Source organism: Pristiophorus japonicus, chromosome 2 (genome assembly GCF_044704955.1).
Source record: "Pristiophorus japonicus isolate sPriJap1 chromosome 2, sPriJap1.hap1, whole genome shotgun sequence".
NCBI classification, from domain to species: Eukaryota; Metazoa; Chordata; class Chondrichthyes; family Pristiophoridae; genus Pristiophorus; species Pristiophorus japonicus.
Genome location: NC_091978.1, coordinates 33,917,865 through 33,944,693, shown reverse-complemented (window position 1 = coordinate 33,944,693; position 26,829 = coordinate 33,917,865). Strand labels below are relative to the sequence as shown.

The window sequence follows — 26,829 nt, the reverse complement described above, 5'->3', positions numbered from 1 at the left end:
AGGAAAAACTTGTTCACTGAGTGGTTAACGTATGGAATTCTCTACCCCAGAGAGTTGTTGAGGCCAGTTTGTTGGATGTATATTCAAAAGGGAGTTAGATATGGCCCTTTCGGCCAAAGGGATCAAGGGGTATGGAGAGAAAGCAGGAAAGGGGTACTGAGGTTGAATGATCAGCCATGATCTTATTGAATGGTGGTGCAGGCTTGAATGGCCTGCTCCTGCACGTAATTTCTACGCTTCTGTTTCTATCTAATCACATTTCCTCTTAAGCATATTCTACATTGGTACTATTCTACTACTAACTATTATGGCCATCTTGATATTGCTGAAGTAGTAGTAGATTTCAGGAGAATATTTTGGTCTAATTTATGGAGAGAAAAATCCATTCACTTATGATCCACAATTTTAAATGAGTTCAAGGCACTGCATTGACAGCCAAAATCAAAATATCCAGATCGCTTCCTGTGTCAGATGCTGAACAGGTTCAGCTGAGGAAAATTATGAACGTCAATATGTGGCTGCAGGGCAGCTGCAGGAGAGAAATGTTCATGTTCTTGGGCATAGGGAGCGAGTTCTGGAGCAAAAGGCAACACTGAAGGGGGGCTGTCTTCACCTGACTGGAACCGGCACTCACGTTCTTGCACAAAGGGTAAATACAACAGAAGAAGGACTTAAACTAATATAGTGAGGTGTGGGGAAGTCTAGACATGAGACTAGAAAGGGAGAGCAGGATTAATGTGTTGTAATAGAAGCATAAATAAATAAGAATATTTTGCCAGAGGAGGAAGGTAGGAGGAGATTAAAAAATACAGGGTTGTAAAGAGAAAACATAGTAGTTGGATTAATTTTATAATGCTGCAGCAACAGGGCTGGGATATACACTTGGCTGGCCATATTTCTGTGCTGTAAACTTGTATGATAAATTAGAGAAGAGGCAAGGCAGATATCTTTTATTAAAATAAAAAGAAAATCAAGATAAAGAATGAGTTTACATTTCAAAAATGTAATGGGGCCATAGCTTGGGATTGGACATGACCGGGAACTTAATATTTGTGGATCTAACATTTTTGGGGGTGGGGGGGAAAGAAGGGGAATGAGGGCGTGGTTTTAAAAAAAGGTAAGGATATGGATTTGCTTCCCGAAAAGCTGCCAGATGAGTTTTTACGATCATCCGGTAAGTTCATGGTCACCAGCTTTTTTTATTCCAGATTTATTTAATTGAATTTAAATTCCCCAGCTGCCGTGGTGGGATTTGAACTCATGGCTCCAGACCATCAGTCCCGGCCTCTGGAATACTGGTCCAGGAACAGAAGAACATAATAAATATGAGCAGGAGTAGGCCATTTGGCCTCTTGAGCCTGCTCCAGCATTTAATAAGATCATGGCTGATCTGATCATGGACTCAGCTCCACTTCCCTGCCTGCTCCCCATAACCCTTTATTCCCTTATCGTTCAAAAATCTGTATCTCCACAACCACTATGCTACCATACCCGTAACATTGACAGTATTGTCAAAGATAAGGATGCTGGACAGGAGAAGAAGGGGTAGATGGCAAACCAGATAACCGATCAGCTATAGGAGTTCTTCAACTATTAGGGGGGAAGAATACAAAGTAGATATTCCTATAAAAGGAAAATGGGGTGCTTCAAAGAATGCAGTTTTGTGGATAAATAGATTAAAACTAAACAAACTTAAGAGGGGAATAATACAAAACTAGGGCTCATGATATGAAAGGACATCACAAATATAGAAAGTGTACATGTGGTGATCTAACAGTAGGCATCATTCTAGTTTACACTGGTAAAATCTGAAGTCCTACCACAGCACTGTAATGGCTCTAACCAAATGACATTCACTGTGACCATAGCGCGCTCTTTCTTCATGTGCTCCTTGACCTGGCTGCAGCCTTTGATACGGTTGCCCACGCCATCCTCTTCAAATGTGCCTCTTCCATTGCCCAGCTAAATAGAACTACCCTCACCTGGTTCTACTCTTAACCATTCAGTCATAACCAGAGAATTTCCTGCAATGGCTTCCTTCCCACCCCTGCACTATTACATCTGGAATCACCCAAGAATCAACCCTTGGCCTGCTCCTATTTCTCGTCTACATGCTGCCCTTCAGTGATAATATCCGAAGGCATGATGGCTTCCACGTGTATGCTGATGACTTTACCTTACCATCACCTTTCTTGACCCCTTCACTGGCCCAAGTTTGCCCCTCCAGTTAAAAGGTGCGCTGACTTTGTAGACGAGAAACAGCGCCAAAAACTTACCTCTGTATTCTCCCCGCTCCTTGGAACGTCGCAGGCCTTGGCGTGGTGCAACGCAAGCAGTGGGGGCGGAGCCAGGTCCCGGCGCTGAAAACAGTGTCGGGACCTCTGCACATGCGCGCTAGTGTATATGCATGTGCAGTAGCTCCTCGCCCCCACAATCTCTGCGTGTGCTCTGCAGGCTGTGTGGGAGGGTCCCGAAGCACGCTGCCCCTAGCCCTGACGAAATGAGCTCCCTCATCGGTGGCCCGCTGCCTTATCCAGCCACACCAGTAAAAGGAAGTCTGAGAGAACCAGAACGCCAGCAGGTTGTCAGTGAAATCCTGCAGCTGATTAGTATGCTGATGTTTTCCACAAGGGAATCGGTTTAGAAGTAGATTGGGTTAGGTTAGGTGTCCAATGTCTGAAACAAATGGAAAGTATTGCCAGGATGATTTGTCTCAATGTTCAAGGCCACACAATGGATGGAGTAAGTGCACTGCACTTGGTCTATACATTGTGCTGAGTATTTATATGCCATTGGTTAGAATAAAATAGGAGCCAGCAAAAGAATGCTCTGAAAGGGACTGTGTTGGAGTAGTTTGGACAAGGATACTTTGTTTTTATGTGTTTATTGATTGCTTATTACTTTGGTCTTGGTGCTTTAGGTGCAGGGTTCCTTCTATTTTGTATTAATTAATTGCTTATTTCTTTTTGTGTTTTGTTTAGTGCTTTAAGTCTTGTTGCTAGGTGCAGGTCCTCTCAGCTTCCTTATATTTTTTATTATTGAATGCTTTGTTTAGTGCTTGGTGCTTTAAATGTACTTATGCTTCTTTAGGGTTTTTTCTGTATGGCCACATATGCTGGCCAAAGTTAGTTTGGAGTAACTTTTAGCTGTCTAAACTTGCTTAAATGGCCAAAACAGGTGGAAGTGGCTGGTAACGCCTCCTTTTGAAAAAAAAAACTTAACTTATGCTGGAGCAAATTAAATGGGCAGAATTGTGATTTTTAAGATACTCCAAAAAAATCTAGTTGCTCCAAAAAAAAACGGAGCAACTCCTGGGCAAACTTGGGCCCAACTGTCTCTGTTGTTAGCCTGCTTGTCTGAGATCTGGTCCTGGATGAGCTGCAATTTTCTCAAATTAAATACTGGGCAGACCGAAGCCATTATCTTTTGTCCTATGCCACAAACTCCATTTCCTCACCACTGGGTCCAACCCCCTTCCTGGTTACTGTATCAGACTGTGAAGCTGAACTTCTGACCCCATATCCTCTATCACAAAGAATGCTGCCTTCCACCTCTAATGTCACTTGCCTCTACCCCTGCATCAGACTATCTCCTGCTGAAATCCTCATCCAATCTTTTGTTACCTTCAGATTTCACTGTTCCAATGGTCTCTTGGTCGGCCTCTGTAAACTTGAGTTCATTCAAAACTCTGCGGCCTGTATCCTAACATGCACCAAGTCCCGCTCGCTCATCGCCCCTCTGCTCTCTGACCTACATTGGCTCTCGATCCACCAACACCTTGATTTTAAAATTCTCATCCTGTGTTCAAATCCGTCCATGGCCTTGTTTCTCACTCTCTCTGTAGCCTCCTCCAGCCCTACAACCTTTCCAAGAATTCTGCATTCCTCCAACTCTGGCCTTGTGCCCATTGGCTGCTGTGGTTAGATTTTAAGTTCTGGAATTCCCTCCCTCAGCCTCCTTTTACAGGTTCCTTAAATCCTTAAAATCTATCTCTTACACATGTCCTAATATCATTTTTGTTGGGTTGTCTGATTACGCTCCTGCACTGCACCGTGGAATGTTTTCCCATGTTAAAGGCACTATATAAATGCAAGTTGTTCTTTGTCATCTTGTCGCAGCTGGTTAATGTTTGCCTTTTTGTTGCAGAAAGAAATTGGTTTAATGGATTTAAAGTGCACTTTTATATTGTAGGATTGGTATTTAGTCTGACAATTTATAGTGCATTAAATCATGCTTTTGAAATATTGATGGTTTGAGCTGCCTTTTGAGATGTCTTGAAATGTCTAATTTCTTGTACTGTGACTACCCATTGGGATTTTCAAATTCTTGTTGAAAGCAGTAATGGTTGAAATAAAAATTGGTCCTGCACAGAAGGAACAATATTCCCTTTTGGACATGTACAATTTAATAATAATGGGTAATTACAAAGAATTAATAAAGTACCTTGCATGCTTTCAGATTTAAGGGAGTATTGCTGTAGATTCAAGTGCCTGTATACTTGTACATAAACAATTTGAAGATGCTTGGTGAATTCATGAGTACAGATTCTGTCTTTCTTTTTTTTTGTCGCTATCCACCAATTTGTGCTGGACAAAATTCAGCCAGCCATACCAGTCACACTCAATTTCAAAATAGAAACTAAGAACATCTGTTCTAACAGCCTTTTAACAGATTCTCAGTTAAATCTCTGCTTTCAAACTGACGGCTAATGGCTTACTATCCAATGCAAATCACGTTGGGTACAATGTTGTTCAAAATATGCATTTAATATTGATTTGTTGTTGAAAATCAATCTTCTGCTTTTCGGTGTGATTTTATTTGTGTAGCATTTTAATGTGACATGCCTGAGGATATTTGGGATTGGAATAAGTTTGGATTTCATAAATAACAATTTGCATTCATTTCCTGCCAATCTTTAGTTCTTTGCCTTTATTAAAAATGTGCTCAAGTCCAATTGGTTTATCTTTTACTCGCAATCTGTTCTCCAGCACTCCTTATTGACTGGACTTCTGATGACATATTTCACACTTTATTTTTCTTATTTTAATAAGATTTTATGTCATAAGCCAACTTACCATTGCAGCCCTTGTAAATGAATGCTATAATTTGGATGCCCCTTAATTCATAAATTGTCACTATTTTCATACAATTTCCTTTATCTGGGCTAGTTGTTTTATGATTTTGCTACATCTCCATTCTTGCATTAAACCTTGGGATTAATCCCCAATAAATTGTCTGTCAGAAAGGCCTGCAATATTACAAATACAGGGTAATAGGAAATTATCATTAAAGGTGCATGTTTTACTTTCAGCTTTTCATCATAGTTTGAGCTGAGTAATGAATAAGACAGCTTAATCTATATGACAATCAGCTAAAGGAAATACACAATAAGTTTGATCGTCCCCAGGCATAACTTTTTCTCTCTCCCCAAACAAGGTAACTTGATGACCAGTAGTTGATATGTTTTGTACTTTAAGCAAAGATGGCTGACTATTGAGAATTGTCTGGAGAACCCCTGGCTGGCCTCCCATCTTCCACCTTCCATAAACTGGAGCTCATCCAAAACTCTGCTTCCCGTATCCTAACTTGCACCAAGTCCCGATCACCCATCACCCCTGTGCTCGCTGACTTACATTGGCTCCCGGTTCGACAATGCCTCAATTTTAAAATTCTCATCCTTGTTTTCAAATCCCTCCATGGCCTCACTGCTTCCTATCTCTCAAACCTCTTCCAGCCCTACAACCCTCCAAAATATCTGCGCTCCTCCAATTCTGGCCTCTTGTGCATCCCCTATTTTAATTGCTCCACCATTGACGCTGTGCTTTCAGTTGCCTCGGCCCTAAGCTCTGGAATTCCCTCCCTAAACCTCTCCGCGCCTCCTCCTTTTTATGACGCACATTAAAATCTACCTCTTTAACCCCATCTGTCCTAATACATCCTTATGTGGCTTGGTATAAAATCTTATTTGATAATGCTCCTGTCAAGTGTCTTGGGACAATTTACTATGTTAACGGTGTTATATAAATGCACGTTGTGGTTATACATGGAAGTTACAACACAAACAGGGCACTTGCCCAACCAGTCTGTTTACTTTCCATGTGAGCAAAGTTCTAATCCTTTACCCACCCTGTTCCCATATCCCTTTAACCCCTTTTACTTGATGCTGAGCCAAACAGTAGATTTGAGCTTTAATGTATTATTTGATATACTTCTCGTAAAGAATTTAGCATTTAATTTTAACTTTTTACTTCTCTTAGCCTTTCCCTGGTTTGGCATGGACATTGGTGGGACTTTGGTGAAACTGGTGTATTTTGAACCAAAGGACATTACTGCTGAGGAAGAGCAGGAGGAAGTGGAAAACCTAAGAAGTATACGGAAATATTTGACCTCCAACGTGGCTTATGGATCCACAGGCATCCGTGATGTGCATCTTGAACTTCATGATTTGACAATTTGTGGGCGCAAAGGCAGTTTGCACTTCATAAGGTTTCCTACCCAGAACATGCCAGCATTTATTCAGATGGGCAAAGCCAAACACTTTTCAAGTCTGCACACAACACTCTGCGCCACTGGAGGTGGGGCACACAAATTTGAGCCAGACCTGCGCACTGTATGTATATTTTAATTCTGCTTTTAACTTAGCAATATTTGGGACTGCAGAGCCAAAGGCAGTAATCTGACTATTACATTTCCTGAGCTCGGCTCATTTCAAAAGGGTCAATTTGGAAATGAGCTGCTCATTCTCAAATAAATCATTTTTTGCTTCAGGAATCCATTCTGGTAGATGAGTTATTTTATTGTAAGATGTGTGGTTTCTCCTTGTTGGTTGAACAATGTTTTATCATTCTAGGTTTGTAAGCACTGGGGGGAATTCAGGAGGACTGATGGTGGGGGAGAAAGAGGGGATCTAGGAACTCCCATAGGACTGATGGGGTTTTGGAGCAGTGGTGAGAATAGTCTGGAAATGATTCGGGGATCTGGTAGTATTGGCAGGGGGATAGGGTCTAACAATGTCGTGGGGGACTGGAGCTCGGGAGGATGTGACCAAACCATCTGTGTCTAAAACCCCCATTGTGTTCCGGACGGTCGGCTTCAGTCCTGACCTACACACATCCCTTGGATGCTGACACTGCCACTTTTCCTAATATCAGCAGTTCCTGTCTTTTTGTTCCAGCCTTAAAGCATTTAAGCATTCATTTTCTTAAAATGAATGGACTGAAAGTCACAAGCTGGGGTTGTACAATTCCCTGTAACTCCTAGTGTGCACCAGAAGCATAGAATTAGAAAAATGAGTGCACTATTAGAGTTTGCTGATTTATGCAGTCTTTTTAATAAACATTCATTTCCTTTAAGAAAAATGACACCAAGTTCATTGTCATTATATATAATGGTTCAGAAGAATTTTTTAGCAATAAACTGCAATCCGTTCTCTAAAAGGTTTTTTATTTTCCAACCATCAACAAAGAAATCGCAGGTTCTGCTGACCACGTGTTACCCATTGTTAATAAATATAAATAAATGCCAGACTTGCCTGAAATGGAAGCTTGATAATTCAATCTATTTTCTTTCAAAGAGTAGACCAAGTTTGTCCATAAGTCTCCTAGAGGATCTTTCTGGACAATTTTGTGTCTTCCAATTCCAGCAGTGTCTTTCATATCCCTGGTATGATTTTAAATATTAATGATGGAATTCAACTGCTCCATATTTTTAGTTTTTAAAAATTACAGGAGCAAAACCTGACATTTTGACAAAAGGTGATGCAAATCCATTAACGTAGTCTAATGATCTGAGCGACAATTACGTAGAAATTATAACCGGGAAACAGGCTGGTTCAGTCCAACCACTCTATTGGTATCTATCCTTCACACAAGCAGTAGTCCTAATCCCATGTGTTTGCTCTGCTCCCATCCCCGTTATTCCCCTTTCCTTCAACCACCTATCTAACTTGGTCTTCAATGTTCTCATGCCTCTGCTGAACTGTCTCTGGATAAAATTGATTTTGAAAACTATTTACCTGATAAAATATTGCAAGCAATCTATCTCCAGTAATGCCAGTTTGGGCATACTTCATTGATTCCTGGGATGAGGGAGTTAGAGATTGAGTCGATTGGGCCTATACTCTCTGGAAATGAGGAGAATGAGAGGTGATCTCATTGAAGCATAAGATTCTGAGAGGGCTTGACAGGGTAGATGTTGAGGCTGTTTCCCCTGGCTGGAGAGTCTAGAACTTGGGGGCATAGTGGTGGGATAAGGGGTTGATCATTTAGGACTGAGATGAGGAGAAATTTCTTCACTCGGAGAGTTGTGAGTCTTTGGAATTTTCTACCCCAGAGGGCTGTGAATGCTGAATTGTTGAGTATATTCAAGGCTGAGAGAGATTTTTGGACTCTAGGAGAATCCCAGGGATATGGGTACTAGTGGAGTTGAGGTCGATTATCAGCCATGATCTGATTTGAATGGTGGAGCAGGCTTGAGGGGCTGTATATAGCCTACTCCTATTTCTTACGTTATGCTGTTTTACATAATTTATTTGCATATTTAAATTTGCATGTTGCTTGCATATTCAATATCCTTAACTAGTTGTTTCAATTCTAAAGTTATGCACCAGTGACACAATCCAGTGGGATCACTATCAATATCTTATCTTCTATCCTCTTCAGTAGAATTAGTGCAAAAAGTAAAGTAATCAAAAATACATCATATGATTTGGTTTGTAAATGACAGGTTTCTTTTAGCTCGAGTCAAAATTTAGTAGGGAAGAAAACAGGTTTGGCTGTACTGGAGTAGTTGTAGATTACTAGTCACTAAAGGGCCCAAGTTTTCCCAGGAGTTGCTACTTTTTTTTTGGAGCAACTTGATTTTTCTGGACTATCTTTTTTTTTAGTTGCATTTCTGGCCATTTAATTTGTGCCAGTGTAAGTGAGATGGTTAGGTTTTTTTTTCAAAAGGGGGCATTCCCAGCCACTTGTTTTAGGTGTTTGGCTAGCAAATAGTTGCTCCAAACTAACGTAGGCCAGCGTATGTTGCCACTTCTGTCCACATAGAAAAACCTTACCTAGAGTTAAGGAATCGTCGCAAGTAACTACATTTAAAGCACCAAACAAAGCACAAAGTAATAAGCAATCAATAAATAACAAAAAAATAGGGGGGCGCAGCGGGTCGTCGATGAGGGAGCCCATTTGGCCAGGGCTGGGGCAGTGTACTTCGGGCCCTTCCCCCACAGCCTGCAGCATGTACTCTCAGCGGGTACTGAGGTTGCATGTTCAGTCATGAACTCATTGAATGGCGGTGCAGGCTCGAAGGGCCGAATGGCCTACTCTACCTATTTTCTATGTTTGTCTGTTTCTATTCGGCCTGCCCGGAGCTACTGCACATGCGCGCAGACTCGAATGCGCATGTGCAGAGGTCCCGGCACTGTTTTCAGCACCGGGACCTGGCTCTGCACCCAATCCATTGGGCCACGCTTTGCCACGACTGAAGAGAGGCTGGGGAGTGGCCAGAATATCGACGTCTTTTCTTGGCGTGCTTGGAGGCGGACAAAAACGGCGCACCTCAGATGTGGGCGCCAGAAAAACAGGTTGGGGAAACTCTAGCCCAATATTCTGGGGTCTGGTGAAATGATGTCTGTAAAAGCAAAGTAATTTTTCAACTAGTCAAATTATCTTCTGCAGTCAGTTGATCTGTCCTGCAGTAATGATGGAACTGGAATGAAATGTACATTGCAGGTTTGACAAGCTGGTACTTGTCCTCACTTTTACATCCAGCATTTGATGTTTGCACTGGGACAGGCAGGTGAGATTATGCGGCCAACTCGTGACTATATTTACATGCCTGTTTTTGAGATGCTTGCCGCAATCTAATGTTTAACTGCCCTTCTATTCCTGCAATTTGTCATAGGAAATATTGTTGTAAGAATGTCTTTTTTTTAATAGACTGTTCTGTTCCATAGAAAATAGGTGCAGGAGTAGGCCATTCTGCCCTTCGAGCCTGCACCACCATTCAGTAAGATCATGGCTGATCATTCCCTCAGTACCCCTTTCTAGCTTTCTCTCCATACCCCTTGATCCCTTTAGCCAAAAGGGCCACATCTAACTCCCTCTTGAATATATCCAACGAACTGGCATCAACAACTCTGCGGTAGAGAATTCCACAGGTTAACAACTCTGAGTGAAGAAGTTTCTTCTCATCTTGATCCTAAATGGCTTACCCCGTATCCTTAGATAGTGACCCATGGTTCTGGACTTCCCCACTATCGGGAACATTCTTCCTGCATCTAACCTGTCCAGTCCCGTCAGAATTTTATGTTTCTGAGATCTCCTCTCATTCTTCTAAACTTCAGTGAATATAAGCCTACTCGATCCAGTCTCTCCTCATATGTCAGTCCTACCATCCCGGGAATCAGTCTGGTGAACCTTCGCTGCACTCCCTCAATAGCAAGAACATCCTTCCTTGGATTAGGAGACCAAAACTGAGCACAATATTCCAGGTGAGGCCTCACCAAGGCCCTGTACAACTGCAGTAAGACCTCCCTGCTCCTATACTCAAATCCCCTAGCTATGAAGGCCAACATGCCATTTACTACCTTCACCGCCTGCTGTACCTGCATGCCGACTTTCAATGACTGATGTATCATGACACCCAGGTCTCGTTGCACCTCCCCTTTTCCTAATCTACCGTCATGTTTTTGCCACCAAAGTGGATAACCTCACATTTATCCACATTATACTGCATCTGCCATGTATTTGCCCACTCACCTAACCTGTCCAAGACACCCTGCAGCCTTTTAGCGTCCTCCTCACAGCTCACACCGCCACCCAGTTTAGTGTCATCTGCAAACTTGGAGATCTTACATTCAATTCCTTTATCTAAATCATTAATGTATATTGTAAATAGCTGGGGTCCCAGCACTGAACCCTGCGGCACCACACTAGTCACTGCCTGCCATTCTGAAAAGGACCCATTTATTCCTGCTCTTTGCTTCCTGTCTGCCAACCAGTTATCCACGGCAATACATTGCCCCCAATACCATGTGCTTTAATTTTGCACACTAATCTCTTGTGTGGGACCTTGTCAAAAGCCTTTTGAAAGTCCAAATATACCACATCCACTGGTTCTCCCTTTTCCACTCTACTAGTTACATCCTCACAAAATTCTAAAAGATTTGTTGAGCATGATTTCCCTTTCATAAATCCATGCTGACTTGGACTGACCCTGTCACTGCTTTCCAAATGTGCTGCTATTTCATCTTTAAGAATTGATTCCAACATTTTCCCCACTACTGATGTCAGACTAACCGGTCTATAATTACCTGTTTTTTCTCCCTCCTTTTTTACTAATGCCAGCATGTTTGATCATTGTTGCTCATTTTGCATGGTGGCATTTCCATAGAGTTCTTTTGGATGTCTGGGTTAGAACATCCATTTTGGAGGGAAAGAAAGCTAATATTGAGAAACTCTTATTCTTTTAACGATCTAAAGTTGGAAAAATTGGAGGAGGCGGTGAAAAAGTTGTTTTAATACTTATAGGAAAACCGTGTTACTTGTCTTGATCCTTAACCTGGTTTTGTGTAACTTTGTAGATTGTTAACCTGCAGCTTCGAAAGCTGGATGAACTTGACTGCCTTATCCATGGAATGATGTATATTGATTCGATAGGCTTCAATGGATGTGCCGAGTGCTATTACTTTGAGCACCCAACAGATCCCGAAAGGTGTCGGAAGATGACATGCGCTTTGAATAATCCCTATCCACTGCTACTAGTGAATATTGGATCAGGAGTCAGTATTCTCGCTGTTTACTCAAAGGATAATTACAAGCGGGTAACTGGTACCAGGTGAGCAACAAACACGGCAGGGGCTTTTTGAAATGCTATAAAGAATTATATCGAACAAGACTGACTTGCCATGCTGTGCACTTATTGGACTGTTCTTTTTGGACAGCTTGGATAGAGAAATGAGTTTCTTAATTTTGCTGTTCTTTAGTATATTGTCTTCCATGCAGTAAATCTAGTTACTATGCATTGATTATTTTCACAATCGGTGCGTAATCTTCAGCATCCTATTGTAAGCATATGGCTGTTTTATTCTACTTAATGAGTTGCTTTATTATTTGCTCTGTTCTATTTTCTACTCTACTGATCATTGTGGTCAGTGTATATTGTACAAAGGAAGCATTCAGTATTATACTGTACTAGATTTTCTTTGGGTACATGTTTGTGTTTAAAAAGCATCACAAGTAAGGCTAGTTTGAGAGGGACCAGTTAATTTGTACTCTGCTTGATCACTCCTCCAACAGTAGTTCCTAAAGCTACTTTTCTTAACAGGTGTTCATAATTATGCAGGCCTTTGCTAAAATAGCTGACCACCCAGTGACTTTAAATGGGCCAGTTAGCTATCAAGAACTAAAGCCAATAAGCAAAATAATTAGTACTGTTTGGCAAGTTAGTTGGGCTGATCTGACAACATCTTGTGCTTGTGTTATGGTGCATCTCAACAAAAACCAGTGAAGTGCCTTTAATGTAGTTAAATGTCCCAAGGTGCTTCACAGGACTACTATGATGAAACAAAATTTGACACCAAGCCATGCGAGGAGAAATTAGGGCAGGTGACTAAAAGCTTGGTCAAAGAGGTAGGTTTTAAGGAACGTCTTGAAGGAGGATAGAGGGGTGGAGAGGTTTAGGTAGGGAATTCTAGAGCTTGGGGCCGAGGCAACAGAAGGCACGGCTACCAATGTTGAGCGATTATAATCTGGGATGCTCGAGGGCAGAATTAGAGAAGCGCAGACATCTCGGGTGGGAGGGTTGTGGGGTTGAAGGAGCTTAGAAATAGGGAGGGGTGAGGCCATAGAAGGATTTGAAATCGAGGCATTGCTTAACAGGGAGCCAATGTAGATTAACGAGCACAGGTGATGGGTGAGCGGGACGGTGCAAGTTAGGACATGAACTGCCGAGTTTTGGACCACCTCTAGTTTACGTAGGGTGGAATGTGGGAGGCCAGCCAAGAGTGCGATGGAATAGTCAAGTCTAGCGGTAACAGGCATGGATGAGGGCTTCAGCAGCGGATGAGCTGAGACAAGGGTGGAGACGGGCGATGTTAGTGGTGGAAATAGGCAGTCTTATGCTGTGGGTGTGTGGTCGCAAGCTCATTTCAGGGTCAAATATGATACCAAGGTTGCGAACAGTGTGGTTCAGCCTCAAACAGAAATTGGTGAGAGGGATGGAGTTTGTGGTGGGGACTGAAAATAATGGCTTCGTTCTTCCCAATATTCCATTGGGAGAAAATTTCTGCTCATCCAGAACTGGATGTCGGACTAGTAGTGTGACAATGTAGAGACCGTGAAGGGGTCGAGAAGTGGTAGTGAGGTAGAACTGGGTGTCATCAGCGTACATGTGAAAACTGATGCTGTTTCCGGAAGATGTCGCCAAGGGGCAACATATAGATGAGAAATAGGAGGGGGCCAAGGGTAGATATTTGGGGAACACCAGAGGTAATGGTGCGGGAAGAGAAGCTGTTGCAGGTGATTCTCTGGCTACGATTAGATAGATAAGAATAGAACCAGGTGTGTGCAGTCCCACCCAGCTGGACGATGGTGGAGAAGCGTTGAAGGATAGTGGTCAACCATGTCAAAGGCTGCAGACAGCTCAGGAAGGGCGAGGAGAGATAGTTTACCTTTGTCACAATCTCAAAGGATGTCATTTGTGACTTTGAGAGCCATTTCAGTACTGTGGCAGGTGCGAAGGGATACAAAGAGTTGCGGGAAAGATGGGCATGGATTTGGAAATTCCAGCACGTTCAAGGACTTGAGAGGAAATGGGGTGGTTTGCAAGGACTGGTGAGTCAAGGGTTGGTGAGGGGAGGTGACGGCAGATTTGAGGGAGAGGGCGACAGTACCTGAGAGCGAACTGTTCATGTCAGCTAACGGGAGCCAGAAAAGGAAGTTGGGTGGTCAGCTGTTTCGTAGGAATTGGGTCAAGTTGCAGGACGTGAGTCTGATGGACAGGATGAGCTCGGAAAGATCATGAGGGGAGATCGGAGAGAAACTGGAGAAAGATGTGAGGCTAGGGCAGGGGGGGAAATCCTTAGAGGAAGTTTGGCCCGATGGGTGAGGGGATGGAAGGGAAGAGGCAGAGGTGGCCGAACGGATGGTCTCAATCTTGGAGACAAAAGTTCATGAGCTTACAATTTATTGTCGGAGGTGAGGGTGGAGACTGGAAAAGGGGTTTAAAAAGGCAGGCAGCTTGGAGAATAGAAGCCGGGGTTTATCTTTATATTCCAGAATGATTGGTAGACAAAAGCAGGACTCGATGATGCTTTGTGGTCCAGCCAGATCTAGCAGTGAATGGCTAAACTAGTTGTCTGCCATATCCATTCCCTTGGACTTAAGGGAGCGACGATCACGGCCGAACCAGTGGGAATGGCCAGGGTGAGAGAATAGTTATTTTAATAGGGACTTGGGATCACAGGTGGTGGTGAGGATGTGATTGAGCAGATATGTTGTGGTGAATGGAGGGCCAAAGGCTGGACATTTTGGAGTTCATAAGTGCAGTTGTAAGAGTCGAGAGTTCTGTCCAGGGGTGGACACAGAAGGAGGTATGGTTGAGGGGGTGGGTGGAAGGGGGCTGTGGATGGAGAGCGATACGAGGAATTAGTCAAAGATGACCTTGTCTGTGATTGACACGATGGGCGTAGCAAGGCCACAAGAGATGGCAAGGTTGAGGGGGTGGCTGTGAATACGGGTTGGGGAGTTTTCATGGAGGGAGAGATTAAGGCAGGATAGGAGGCAAGTGAACTTAGAAGAGAGAGAGCATGATTAATTGAGACGGAGGCTGAAATCAGAGGATGAGAAGTCATTTGGTTGAGTGAGGAAAGCAATGAAAAAATATTGGTAATATTTTAATAGCTGGAGTTGTTCGCTGCATCGTCTCCCCAAAGTCCTGACTTGATACTTGAGGTTAGTTAATGCTTACTCAATGGTAGTAAGTTGATGGAATCCAATGTAAAGTTGTAAATTCGATGGATACTAGAACACAACAAAAGCCCACGATAGGAAAATGCTATTTGGCTCACCAGCTGTTTCTTCCAGTATCTGAACACACACCCAGCCTTAATGGTTTTTTTAACCTTTACTAGCCTGCCTGCGAGATTATTTCTAACAGCTCACCATTCAAGAAGTTCTTCCTAATTCCTGTCTTTAAACACTTTTTTATTATTTGAAACTTGTATTTGTTCCTGGCTTAATTAAAGTTAATATACTGGATTAACACATGCATTTATTTCGACATATAATTGAATTCTTCTGCTCAATTAGGCATTGTCGAAAAGTCTGAACTGTGTTTATCCTTGCAGAAACTTGAATTTTGGCTAAAAACCAGTACTAACATTTGAAACTTTAGAAGGTTACAATATAATTCGTGGCACTGTTTTTCATGGCTTGTGCACAACTTATTTAATGTTGGAACTGTTTTTAATGGCAATTGCAGAATGTCAGTACAAGTGTAAAATTTGCACCTCGGCATGTAATGGGGCTGATTTGTCCCAGGAAAGATGTATTCCAGCTCATTTATCCTGGCCCCACTTGAATGCTTCTATATTGCAAGCTCAAATTTCTTTTTAAAATGAGTCACGATGATAATACATTCCATTACGTCTTCTGCCTTAACCGCCATGTTAGCATGGCTTACTGCTTTCTCTCTTCTCAGCTTCACCACTTGTTTGCCTGGCAACTTTTCCTCATTAGTGCACCTTGGTAGGAATTTTGTAGGAGGAATGAGACAATATAAAGACAGGGTATAATTATAAAGGGGGTGCATGAATCGAGACACCTGGGGGTATATGTGCACAAATTGTTGAAGGTGGCAGGGCACATTGAGAAAGCGGCTAAAAAAAACATGGGATCCTGGGCTTTATAATGGAGGCATAGAGCACAAAATCAAGGAAATTATGATGAACCTTTTATAAAACACTGGTTTGGCCACAACTGGAGTATTGTGTTCAATTCTGTGCTCTGCACTTTAGGAAGGATATGAAGGCTTTGGAGAGTGCAGAAAAGATTTCTAAGAATGGTTCCAGGGATATGGGACTTCAGTTACATGGATAGACTGGAGAAGCTGGGTTCTCCTTGGAGCAGAGAAGATTGAGGAGATTTGACAGGTGCTCAAAATCATGAAGGGGTTTAGATAGAGAAACTGTTCCTATTGGCAGAAGGGTCAAGAACCAGAGGACACAGATTTAAGGTGATTAGCAAAAGAACCAAAGGCGACCTAAGGAAAAACTTTTTTATGCAGTGAGCGGTTAGGATCTGGAATTCACTGCCTGATAGGGTGGTGAAGGTAGATTCAACCACAGCTTTCAAAAGGGAATTGGATAAGTACCTGAAGGGAAAAAATTGCAGGGTTATGGGGAATGGATGGTGGAGTGGGACCAGCTGAAGTGCTCTTGCAGAGAGCTGGCATGAGCTCGATGGGCCGAATGGCCACCTCCTGTCTGTAACCATTCTATAATTCCTTCATCTCTCGCCTCTGGCTTATGATTTCCTCACTGAAATCACTGTCTCCCTTATCCTTCGGACCCTAACCACCATGGTAGCATGGCTCATTGCTAGCTCTCATTTCAGCCATTCCACTTGTTTCCCTGGCAATGTTTCCTCATTAGAGCACCTTCATCTCTCATCCCTGCCGTATGATGATCCTCACTGAAATCATCATCTCCCTTATCTTTTGGACCAATCAACAGCTCCCCTTTCTCTCAACCCCCCCCCCCCCCCCCCTTCCAACTTATCTCCTTCCTGCCTTCACTGCACATCATTCTACATATCTGCTCCCTGACACACATGACCTTGCCATGTTTGTTGTCTCCCTCATCACATCTCCTTACCCTCCTCAAAACTTGTACAACCCATTGAGTTAAAGTCCTAACCACCACAATGTCTAATCTTTTCTCCTTTTTGGCCCTCCAACCATCATGACTCTGCTGTCAATTTGCTCAACAGTCTCTTGGTTTTGCTTTCAATCTGTTCATCACCCATTTCCAAGTAACTCAATCTCATCCATGCCATTCCCTGCTTAAGGTCCTACCTCTGAACTCCATGTGCACCCAATGTGTGATTTGGCTCGGTCGTGCAGTGCCAGATTTGGCTTGACAAGCTCCATGGTCAATTTTTCCAACTGCTGCAGGATCTTCCTAACAATAAGGACATTTCCAGATTCCTCATCAAACCATCACCTTTTGGCTACCTGCCCCCTCCAAATTCCCCTCTGATAGCAAGCAGGAGGATTGAGATGTATTGAGACTGTTGATGCAGCTGCCTCAGTCTCCTCTTCCTTTGCACTAGTCCTCATCACTTATTGTGTAGATTCTCTCTGCCCTCACCAGATCCACCTGCTCCCTTGATATGCTCTTCACCCAATTTCTGCTCACTCAGCTACATTTCCCCCATCTGTGCTTGGTCAATGTAACTCTGATCTTCATCCCTCCCCTTTTCTCTTGAACTGGGCCAATCTGTCTTCTCCAACTAGTGCCTTATCTCCTAACTTTTCTCTAGTGCCTTTAATGACCATCTCCTCCAATGCCTCTTCTCCATTGTTTAGCTTGGTGGGACTGTCTGTGCTTGGCTCCGCTGTTACCTATCCAATTGTAGCCACAGCATCTCCAACAATTGCTTTTCTTTCTGCCCCACATTGTTGCTTCCAGAGTTCCCCAATGATCCATTCTTGGCCCCCTCTGTTTTCTCATCTAAGTGCTGCCCCTTGGCAACACCATCTGCTGATATCAGGTCAGCTTTCATCTGTATTATGAAGACCTACTTGATGCCTCCACTGCCACTGTGTTGTCAGATTGCTTATCTGACATCCAGTCTTGGATGAGCCATAATTTGGTTCAGTTAAATATTGTGTGGAAAATATTCAAACCATTGTTTTTGGCCCTTACCAGAACCTTTGCCACTGATTCCATTCACCTCCCTCTGGATTGTGTGTCCAGTGCCAGCTTCACTTAGCTCTAGCCTTCACAAATTTCAACTCATTCAAAACTCTTCCACCTTCATCTTGACCCAGTTGCCCATCGCTCAATGTATCATTTTAAAACCTTCATCCTCTTTACAAACTCCTCCACTTGCTTGGCCTTGCCCCAGTTCACCTCTTCAATCTTCTCTAACATGTGTCCCAGCCCATATCCTCCACCTCTAACCCTCTGTACACCCTCCACTCCAACAATAGTGACAATTTTCAGCCACCTTGGCCCTACTCTGGGCCCCCTTCCCTAGGCACCTTTGCCTTTCTTCCTCTATCTTATGTCTTCAATAGCCCTGTTTTATCCATGCTTATTCATGTCTCCAAACTCTTCCACTATTGGCTATCCTTTTATGAAGTGTCTTGGGGCAATCTCTGCATTCAAGATGTTATATACATGCAAGTTTTTGTAATTTTCATTATAGTACTAGGATAATAGCTTGGCATAAGTCATCACTTAAAGACTTATTTAGGTTTATAAAGCATGAACTTCAACAATTGTACATTCTTGTCTGGCGTAAAAATAAAATGGGGAAGGTGGCTCAGCCGTGGCTAACAAGGGAAATCAAGGATAGTGTTAAATCCAAGGAAGAGGCATATAAATTGGCCAGAAAAAGCAGTAAACCTGAGGACTGGGAAAAATTTAGAATTCAGCAGATGAGGATAGAGTTTAATTAGGAGGGGAAAATAGAGTACGAGAGGAAGCTTGCTGGGAACATAAAAACTGACTGCAAAAGGTTTTAATAGATATGTGAAGAGAAAACGATTGGTGAAGACAAACGTAGGTCCCTTGCAGTCAGAATCAGGTGAATTTATAATGGGGAACAAAGAAATAGCAGCAGACCAGTTGAACAAATACTTTGGTTCTGTCTTCACTAAGGAAGACACAAATAACCTTCCGGAAATACTAGGGGACCGAGGGTCTAAGGAGGAGGAGGAACTGAAGGAAATCCTTTATTAGTCAGGAAGTTGTGTTAGGGAAATTGATGGACGATAAAACCCCAAGGCTTGATGGTCTGCATCCCAGAGTACTTAAGGAAGTGGCCCTCGAAATAGTGGATGCATTGGTGGTCATTTTCCAACATTCTATAGACTCTGGATCAGTTCCTATGAATTGGAGGGTAGCTAATGTAACCCCACTCTTTTTCAAAAAGGAGGGAAGCGAGAAAACAGGAAATTATAGACCGGTTAGCCAGACATTGGTAGTGGAGAAAATGTCGGCATCAATTACTAAAGATGTAATAGCGCATTTGGAAAGCAGTGACAGGATCGGTCCAAGTCGGCATGGATTTACGAAAGGGAAATCATGCTTGACAAATCTTCTAGAATTCTTTGAGGATGTAACTAGCAGAGTGGACAAGGGAGAACCAGCGAATGTGTATTTGGACTTTCAAAAGGCTTTTGACAAGCTCCCACACAAGAGATTAAAGCACATGGTATTGGGGGTGATGTATTGATGTGGATAGAGAACTGGTTGGCAGACAGGAAGCAAAGAGTAGGAATAAACTGGTCCTTTTCAGAATGGCAGGTAGTGACAAGGTGGGGTATCGCAAGGTTCAGTGCTGGGACCCCAGCTATTTACAATATACATTAATGATTTAGACAAAGGAATTGAATGTAATATCTCCAAATTTGCAGATGACACTAAGCTGGATGGCAGTGTGAGCTGTGAGGAGGATGCTAAGAGGCTGCAGGGTGACTTGGACAGGTTAGGTGAGTGGGCAGATGCAATATAATGTGGATAAATGTGAGGTTATCCACTTTGGGAGCAGAAACACGAGGGCAGAATATTATCTGAATGGCGGCAGAATAGGAAAAGGGGAGGGGTAATGAGACCTGTCATGGTACATCAGTCACTGAAAGTTGGCATGCAGATACAGCAGGTGGTGAAGAAGGCAAATGGCATGTTGGCCTTCATAGCAAGAGGAATTCAGTATAGGAGCAGGGAGGTCTTACTGCAGTTGCACAGGGCCTTGGTGAGGCCTCACCTGGAATATTGTGTACAGTTTTGGTCTCCTAATCTGAGGAAGGACATTCTTGCTATTGAGGGAGTGCAGCGAAGGTTCACCAGATTGATTCCTGGGATGGCAGGACTGACATATGATGATAGACTGAATCGTCTAGGCTTAAAGTCATTGGAATGTGGAAGAATGAGGGGGGATCTCATAGAAACATAAAATTCTGATGGGATTGGACAGGTTAGATGCAGGAAGAATGGCCCCGATGTTGGGGAAGTCCAGAACCAGGAGTCACAGGATAAGGGGTAAGCCATTTAGGACTGATGAGGAGAAACTTCTTTACTCAGAATTGTGAACCTGTGGAATTCTCTACCACAGAAAGTTGTTGAGGCCAGTTCGTTAGACATATTCAAAAGGGAGTTAGATGTGGCCTTTACCACTAAAGGGATCAAGGGGTATGGAGAGAAAGCTGGAATGGAGTACTGAAGTTGCATGATCAGCCATGATCTTATTGAATGGTGGTGCAGACTCGAAGGGCCGAATGGCCTACTCCAGCACCTATTTTCTATGTTTCTATGTTGCTTCATATAGCAGTTCTGCACTATTGAGTCTGTGCTTTGGACATTGACTCAGTTATTTTGCCTGAAAAATTTGATAGAATTGGAACAAAAGCTACATGTGCAAGCTTGCACCAATAGTATTAATGTTTCTATTTTCGGCTGTCAGCTGTCAAAAACTTGTATGCTCATGAGTATCCAGAAAAGATCCCTGCTACATCTCCAGCAACATTGAGTGTGGCACCACTGAAGACTACCTCTTCAGCAGCAGAATGCAGTGAATCAGAAGTTTGAGCTGCTTCTGAGACACTGCCTTGCCAGTGATGCCCACAAATTTTAAAAAAAAACTAAGGTGAAAGCAGTGCAACATCTGAGCATATTCTCTTCATACTCCTTTGTTGAAACTTTCCCTGCTGCTCCCTAATGTGTGCAAAAGATGGTTGCAGTTAGTAACCTGATTGCTGATACGTACTTAGCTAATGCAGCAGTGCAATCTGAAGAATGAGAGATTAGAGGACTGCACCCTCCTTTCAACTGAAAATATGCCACTAGGTGGTGCAAGTGCTACAGTGGATGTACATTGTTTTTTTTTAAAAAAAAACATTTTTATTGAGACTTATTTGTCTATGTAGTTTGGGAAAATATGTGAAAATGGGAAGTAAGGATCCTGTCTGCTAACCTGACTTGAAAATGTCCTTTTCAGTCTTGGAGGTGGGACCTTTCTTGGTCTGTGCTGTCTGCTGACTGGTTGCTCAACCTTTGAAGAAGCACTTGAGATGGCGTCACGTGGGGAGAGTACAAAGGTGGATAAATTAGTAAGAGATATCTATGGAGGAGACTATGATAGGTTTGGACTTCCAGGCTGGGCTGTGGCATCCAGGTAAGATCATTTTTGTGTGGTGCACTTGTTTTAAAAAAGGAAATCCTGGCTTCTGATTGTTGGCATATGTATCCTTTACATTTTTTCTAACTTTTTATGTAAATTGCCTGCTTACAATCCTTGGGTTCTAATAGAATTATATAGAGCTTTTCAGCAGAATGGTTAGGCTCTGCAAAAAATGAACAATAAAACAAGATTGTGCACAGTAATTGTACAGATGGATTCAAGTTTTTTTGTCATGTGGGATGCTTTTGTACATCGGTTTTCCTATCCCTAAAATATTTCTCTTGCCTTTGGAATTGGAAAAAAAATCCGCAAGTTTTGTTGAGAAATCGTGTACAAGCAACTCTAGGTCTTAAATGTGAACTTTAACCAGATGCTGCTTAATTGAGTGAATTCTCTTTTATTCTCCCTCAGCGCTGACTTATCCTGGGCTAGGTACTGTTGTGACCATATGCATTGCTGCAGTACCTTGCACAAGTAGGCATTCTTCCTGTGTGAGCCAGGGCAGTATGTGGTGGAAAGCTATTTGACCAAGGCAGGGATCACAGTTTAGCCTAATCCTGTCTCTACATGTGCATTGCCCAGCAAGGGTCACTAGGTTTCCCTTCCTCATCTGTTGATGCAGAGGACCATTATAGTGCTCCAACAGCCTGAGATCAGCTGACTCAACACCATGTAATGTACTTTATAATTTCATACTAGTCACCCTTTGGGCTTTTCTGGTGGGAGCACACTAATTGTGCTGGTCCAAGAAAAAAGTAATGGCACCTACGGAACGACATAGCAGCCGTCATTGTGGTCTTTGAATGAGATTTCTGATTAGTTCCTTAAAGGGATGGTATGCTAACACTAGCTCCACTTATTCTGTTTTTTTGTAAATTTTAAAAACACTTATCCAGGAGGTGATACCAGACTACACGGCAATTCTTAGTAGCTTATAACAGTGGCGTGAGAATTGGTTGGTTACTTGAGGGACTGTGGGGAAATGGCAGTGCATGAGAGAATAAATACAAACTTTGTTTTGCAAAAAGATAAACGGTGATTTGGACTGGATGTACAACTTTTATTTCCTCCTTCAGTTTTGGGAATATGATGAGCAAAGAAAAACGGGAAGCGGTGAACAAAGAAGATTTGGCTAGAGCAACTTTGGTCACCATCACAAACAATATAGGCTCTATAGCCAGGATGTGTGCATTGAATGAGGTTGGAACTTAGTTTTGAAGTCCTTTTTTTATGTAATCTGAAGGTGAATTGGCTGACGATATCTTCTGTTCTGAGCTTTTAATTTGTGTGCATTTGTTGCGTATACCTGGCTAACAATCAAAGATGTTTGTTTGCCATAATTGAAACCATACATTTAAGGGGAAATGCTTATAACATAACTAAAGGAAATATTTAAATATGGTTGTTATGGTATTGATAGAGAAAATGTAAATGCTTAAATCAGCATGGAGAAGGCTGGTGGTTCAAATCATTCTGCAGCTTTTCTTATGAAGAGTGCTTGCATCTAATGGGAGCCTGCCACATGGGAGGAAATGATGCTTTGTGTTTTCAGCTTCTTTACAGTGCTGCCTTGTAGCATCCAGATCAAGCAGCATTGTACAGGGCTATGAAAGCACGGAGACTTGTACTGCAGGTGCAAATGTTTCTCTGCCTTTAGCATTTTTTGTATACAAGTATTTTTTTCTCTCCTATCAGCGATTTCCTCATTTCTCCCTGCAATTTGCTTTCCTTAATTCATTTGTTATCTTAATTTATTTACGGTTTCCTTTCTGTAATATGTGCTTACTATGCAATTGTCCTTCATGCTCAGTAGTTCTCAAAGGTATTCCATTTGTCCTTTTTTATCTGAGGTTTTCTTGAGTACAACCCTCATCATTCCCTGCCCGCCCCCAGTTAAATTATTTAATCTTTGTTCATTGCTTGGTAGTTCAATTTTAAAGTTGTATAACTAAGTATTATTGGATCGTGGTAGATCATGTCAAATTTGATAACCTAATTGCTGATGCCCATGCATGTTTACTACTTCCATTCCCAGTATATTGTGTTGATCATTTACCATTGGCCGATGGAAACAAGAATTGCCTCTTGTGGCCTCCCTAAGGCAACCAGAAAGCAGTCATGCATTATATTTACACTTATTAACTCATTCTAAACTGCTTGGGCATTACCATTTTATGAGGTTGGTTAAGTTTTCCATTCGAGTAACTGCACATATCCTTTATAATCTATTCACCTATTATCTGAGCACTTTTATTTTGCAGAGTTGTATTGGGTGTTTGTGATTGTAGACTTTTTGATTTTTTCTTTGTACAAAATCCTCCATGGGCTGGCCCCCACCCTATCTCTTGCAACCTCGTCCAAACTTATGACGTAATCTTGGCTCTTCAGCCTCAGATTCTGGCCTTGTGGTATGGAATTCCTTAATCAGTGGTTAAACCTCTGCTCCATTTTGCAGCTCCCTCTCCACCTCAACATGCTTTTGGGAACTTTTTGTAATCCTTCTAATATCCTTGGGTGCCAACTCTCCTCTTGTCTTTCAGTGTTGGCTCACAACAATTGTAAAACATGAAAATTTCTTCTGAAAATGGTTTAAAAACTTATATTTTTTTAAATTGTGTAATTTGTACTTTTTTAATTTGTGAGCTGTTCAAGAAGATGGTTCACTTTTATAGTGCTACTCTTGTGTCCTTCGATCTGACCTTTTTTGAAGAAGTTAGATTATGCACTTTATTTTGAAGATCGAGACAGTACGTGTTAAATATTTTGCAATCACATTGAGTTTATTTTGCTGTTAAGGGTTGTAATCATTAATTATTCTTGTTTAGTGCATCAGCAGAGTGGTGTTTGTTGGTAACTTTCTAAGGATCAATACTTTATCCATGAAACTACTGGCCTATGCTTTGGACTACTGGTCAAAGGGACAACTGAAGGGGCTCTTTATGGAACATGAGGTGAGTGCTTTTTTTTTAAAAGCCCTAGTTACTTGGAATATTTTCAAAGACTATTTTTGTTTGTTAATGACTGGTCATAATCCAGTGCATTGTTATGCTAACATGCTACACAGTAAGATGAACACAATTCCCTATGTAGCAATTTCCTTAATGTTGGGCAGGTTATCAAGATAGGCCTATTTTTTTTTGCCATAGAGTACCATAGCCCAATGTCTGCGAGCAACTGGCCTATTGAATTTCTTGCATGAAGGTTATCGTCTGGTTTTGAGTGAAGAGACTAATTCTAAACCAAGATAAATGGTAAAGTCAAAGAATAACTAAACTAAACATCAGAACACTCGCAGCAAAATGTAAATTTTGTTCCTGATGCTCTCTTTCCACTTGCCTGGCTCCTTCACCAAAAAACCTAGTGGGGAGGATAGTTGTCTTTCTGTAGCATGGTTCAGTTGGTAGCACTTGGTAGTGGTTTGAAGCCCCAGTCCAGGATTTGAACACATACTCTAGGGTAGCTCTTTGGTGCAGTACTGAGGGAGCACTACATTGTTGGAGATGCTATTTTTCAGATGAAAAATTCCATGGTTCTATTTGAAGAGAAGGGAGTTCTCCTAGTGTCCTGTCCTCAACCAATATCACCCTTTTTATAAAAAAAAACAAATTGATTAGCTGGTCATTCCTCACATTTGCTGCTTGTACCTTGCTGCGACTAATTGACTGTGAAGCACTCCGAAACATCTGAAAAAGCAAAGTATTAAATAAATGCAACCTTCTTTCTCTAGGTGGCCCCATGTGTGATTTCTAAATGCGGAAGAAAAATCATATTCTATACAAGTCACATCACTGAGAAGGGCTGTTGACATCTTATTTGCAAAATTTATATCTTAAAATCCAAATGAGAAACTTAAATTTAAATCCAAGTGCGAAATGGAGCATGCAGAAAGTCTGTTTTATATCTACTATCTTTGCAGTTTCATCACTTGAACTGCTTGATCTTTCCTGAGGACATTAATAATCATACATTGCTGAGATGTGTAGTAATTTCCTTTTTTAATTTTGGTTCTAGTTGTAACTCCCTTTATTTAAAAAAAAAAAAAAAATTGGCACAATTTTTGCTTCTAAATTCCTGGCCTTGTTCAAACCTGGCCTTGTTTAAACTTGACAAGACCTTTTGTAGTTAGGAGGTCACGTCCTGCTGCTTTGTAATTGGTCACTGATGTTGCACTGGAGCAGCCCAAGGCTGGTCTTTGCTTGGGGCTTCCAGCCAGAAACTGAAGTAATTGTGGATTCAGCTCTTGACACTGTCCAAACTTATGACCTCTCAAATTTATTTAGATTACTGTTTGTATGTAACTAATTGCGCAAACTAGGTGTAGTGATTTTAAAATCAAACTTCAGGCTGCACAATTTCTTTTGAAAACTTATGTTCTCTAGACTGACCACTTGTCTCATTTTCATGTCTGTTGGGACTGAATTTGCAATATATGGTCCCTTTTAACTGTTAAAATGCTGCATTTAAAAGCTTTTTTCCCCCCCCTGAGTGGGGGGCGGGGGCATTTTCATATGATTTCAATGACATGCTTTTCTTTCATGGAGCTTGGTTTGTTTGGATGGTGTATACATTTTATGGATCCACAGCCATGACTGTAATCTGAAGTTTATAGCCATTTCTTTATCAGACACTGCATTGACCATACTTTTTTTTAAAGTTCATGTGATCCCATGGTTACTAATTAACTCCTTAAGCATTGTCAAATTCCATGTGGTTTCTGTTAGAAAATTCTGAATAGCACAAAGCATCCTGGTCTACTATACACAAGTGCTGCTAATTTCTATATTGGCCCTTTTTCTTCACAGCAACTCCTATCTTGTACATGTGTGATTGTTCCATGACTTACACAATATCTCTACTTCGGTGTGGAGTAAAAAATGTTTTGTCCTTATTTAATTTTAAAATTATATTTTGTGACATCCACATCTTTTTGTTGTTGCAGGGTTATTTTGGAGCAGTGGGTGCCTTGCTAGAACTGGCAAACTCTGTTTGAATCTTCCAAAAAATCTCTTCACTCCTGGTGTTCACTACAACCCCTTGTGTGCTTCCTACAACAGGGCTGCTGTGGAAGAGAAACCACAAGAAAAGTATTTGAATGCAAGTTGTAATGTAATAAGATTCCTCTGAACTTAGTTTAGTGTGGGGTGGGGTGGTGGTGGTGGTGGTGGTGGGGGGGGGGGGAAGGAAGAAGGAGAAGAGAGAGAGAGAGAGAGAGAGAGAGAGAGAGAGAGGAAGGGGTTGTTTTTAACCCATATTTAAATGAAGCACCTTTTTATGAAATAGTCTGTAAACATCTGCACTTCTGCTTTTATTTCCTAAAAAGCTTTTCTGTGTGTGTGTAATATTGGAAATGCAGATGTCTACATGAAGTAGTATTGGAATAATTTAAAATTCAAGTTTAATGCAGGAGAAATCTCATTTTAGTCCT

The 26,829-nt window shown here is 41.9% G+C and overlaps 1 protein-coding gene across 1 annotated transcript in view; it reads left to right on the top strand.

Annotated features, from left to right (window-relative positions):
* LOC139236472 (pantothenate kinase 3-like) overlaps nt 1-26,563 on the top strand; it is a 31,195-nt gene extending 4,632 nt beyond the window's left edge. Inside the window, exons 2-7 of the mRNA XM_070866828.1 lie at nt 6,258-6,610; nt 11,579-11,832; nt 21,222-21,398; nt 22,481-22,604; nt 24,230-24,355; nt 26,344-26,563. Of these exons, the coding sequence (XP_070722929.1) occupies nt 6,258-6,610; nt 11,579-11,832; nt 21,222-21,398; nt 22,481-22,604; nt 24,230-24,355; nt 26,344-26,394 (1,085 nt within the window). The 3' untranslated portion in view covers nt 26,395-26,563. The remainder of the gene's footprint in view (nt 1-6,257; nt 6,611-11,578; nt 11,833-21,221; nt 21,399-22,480; nt 22,605-24,229; nt 24,356-26,343) is intronic.
* Nucleotides 26,564-26,829: the final 266 nt, after the last annotated feature.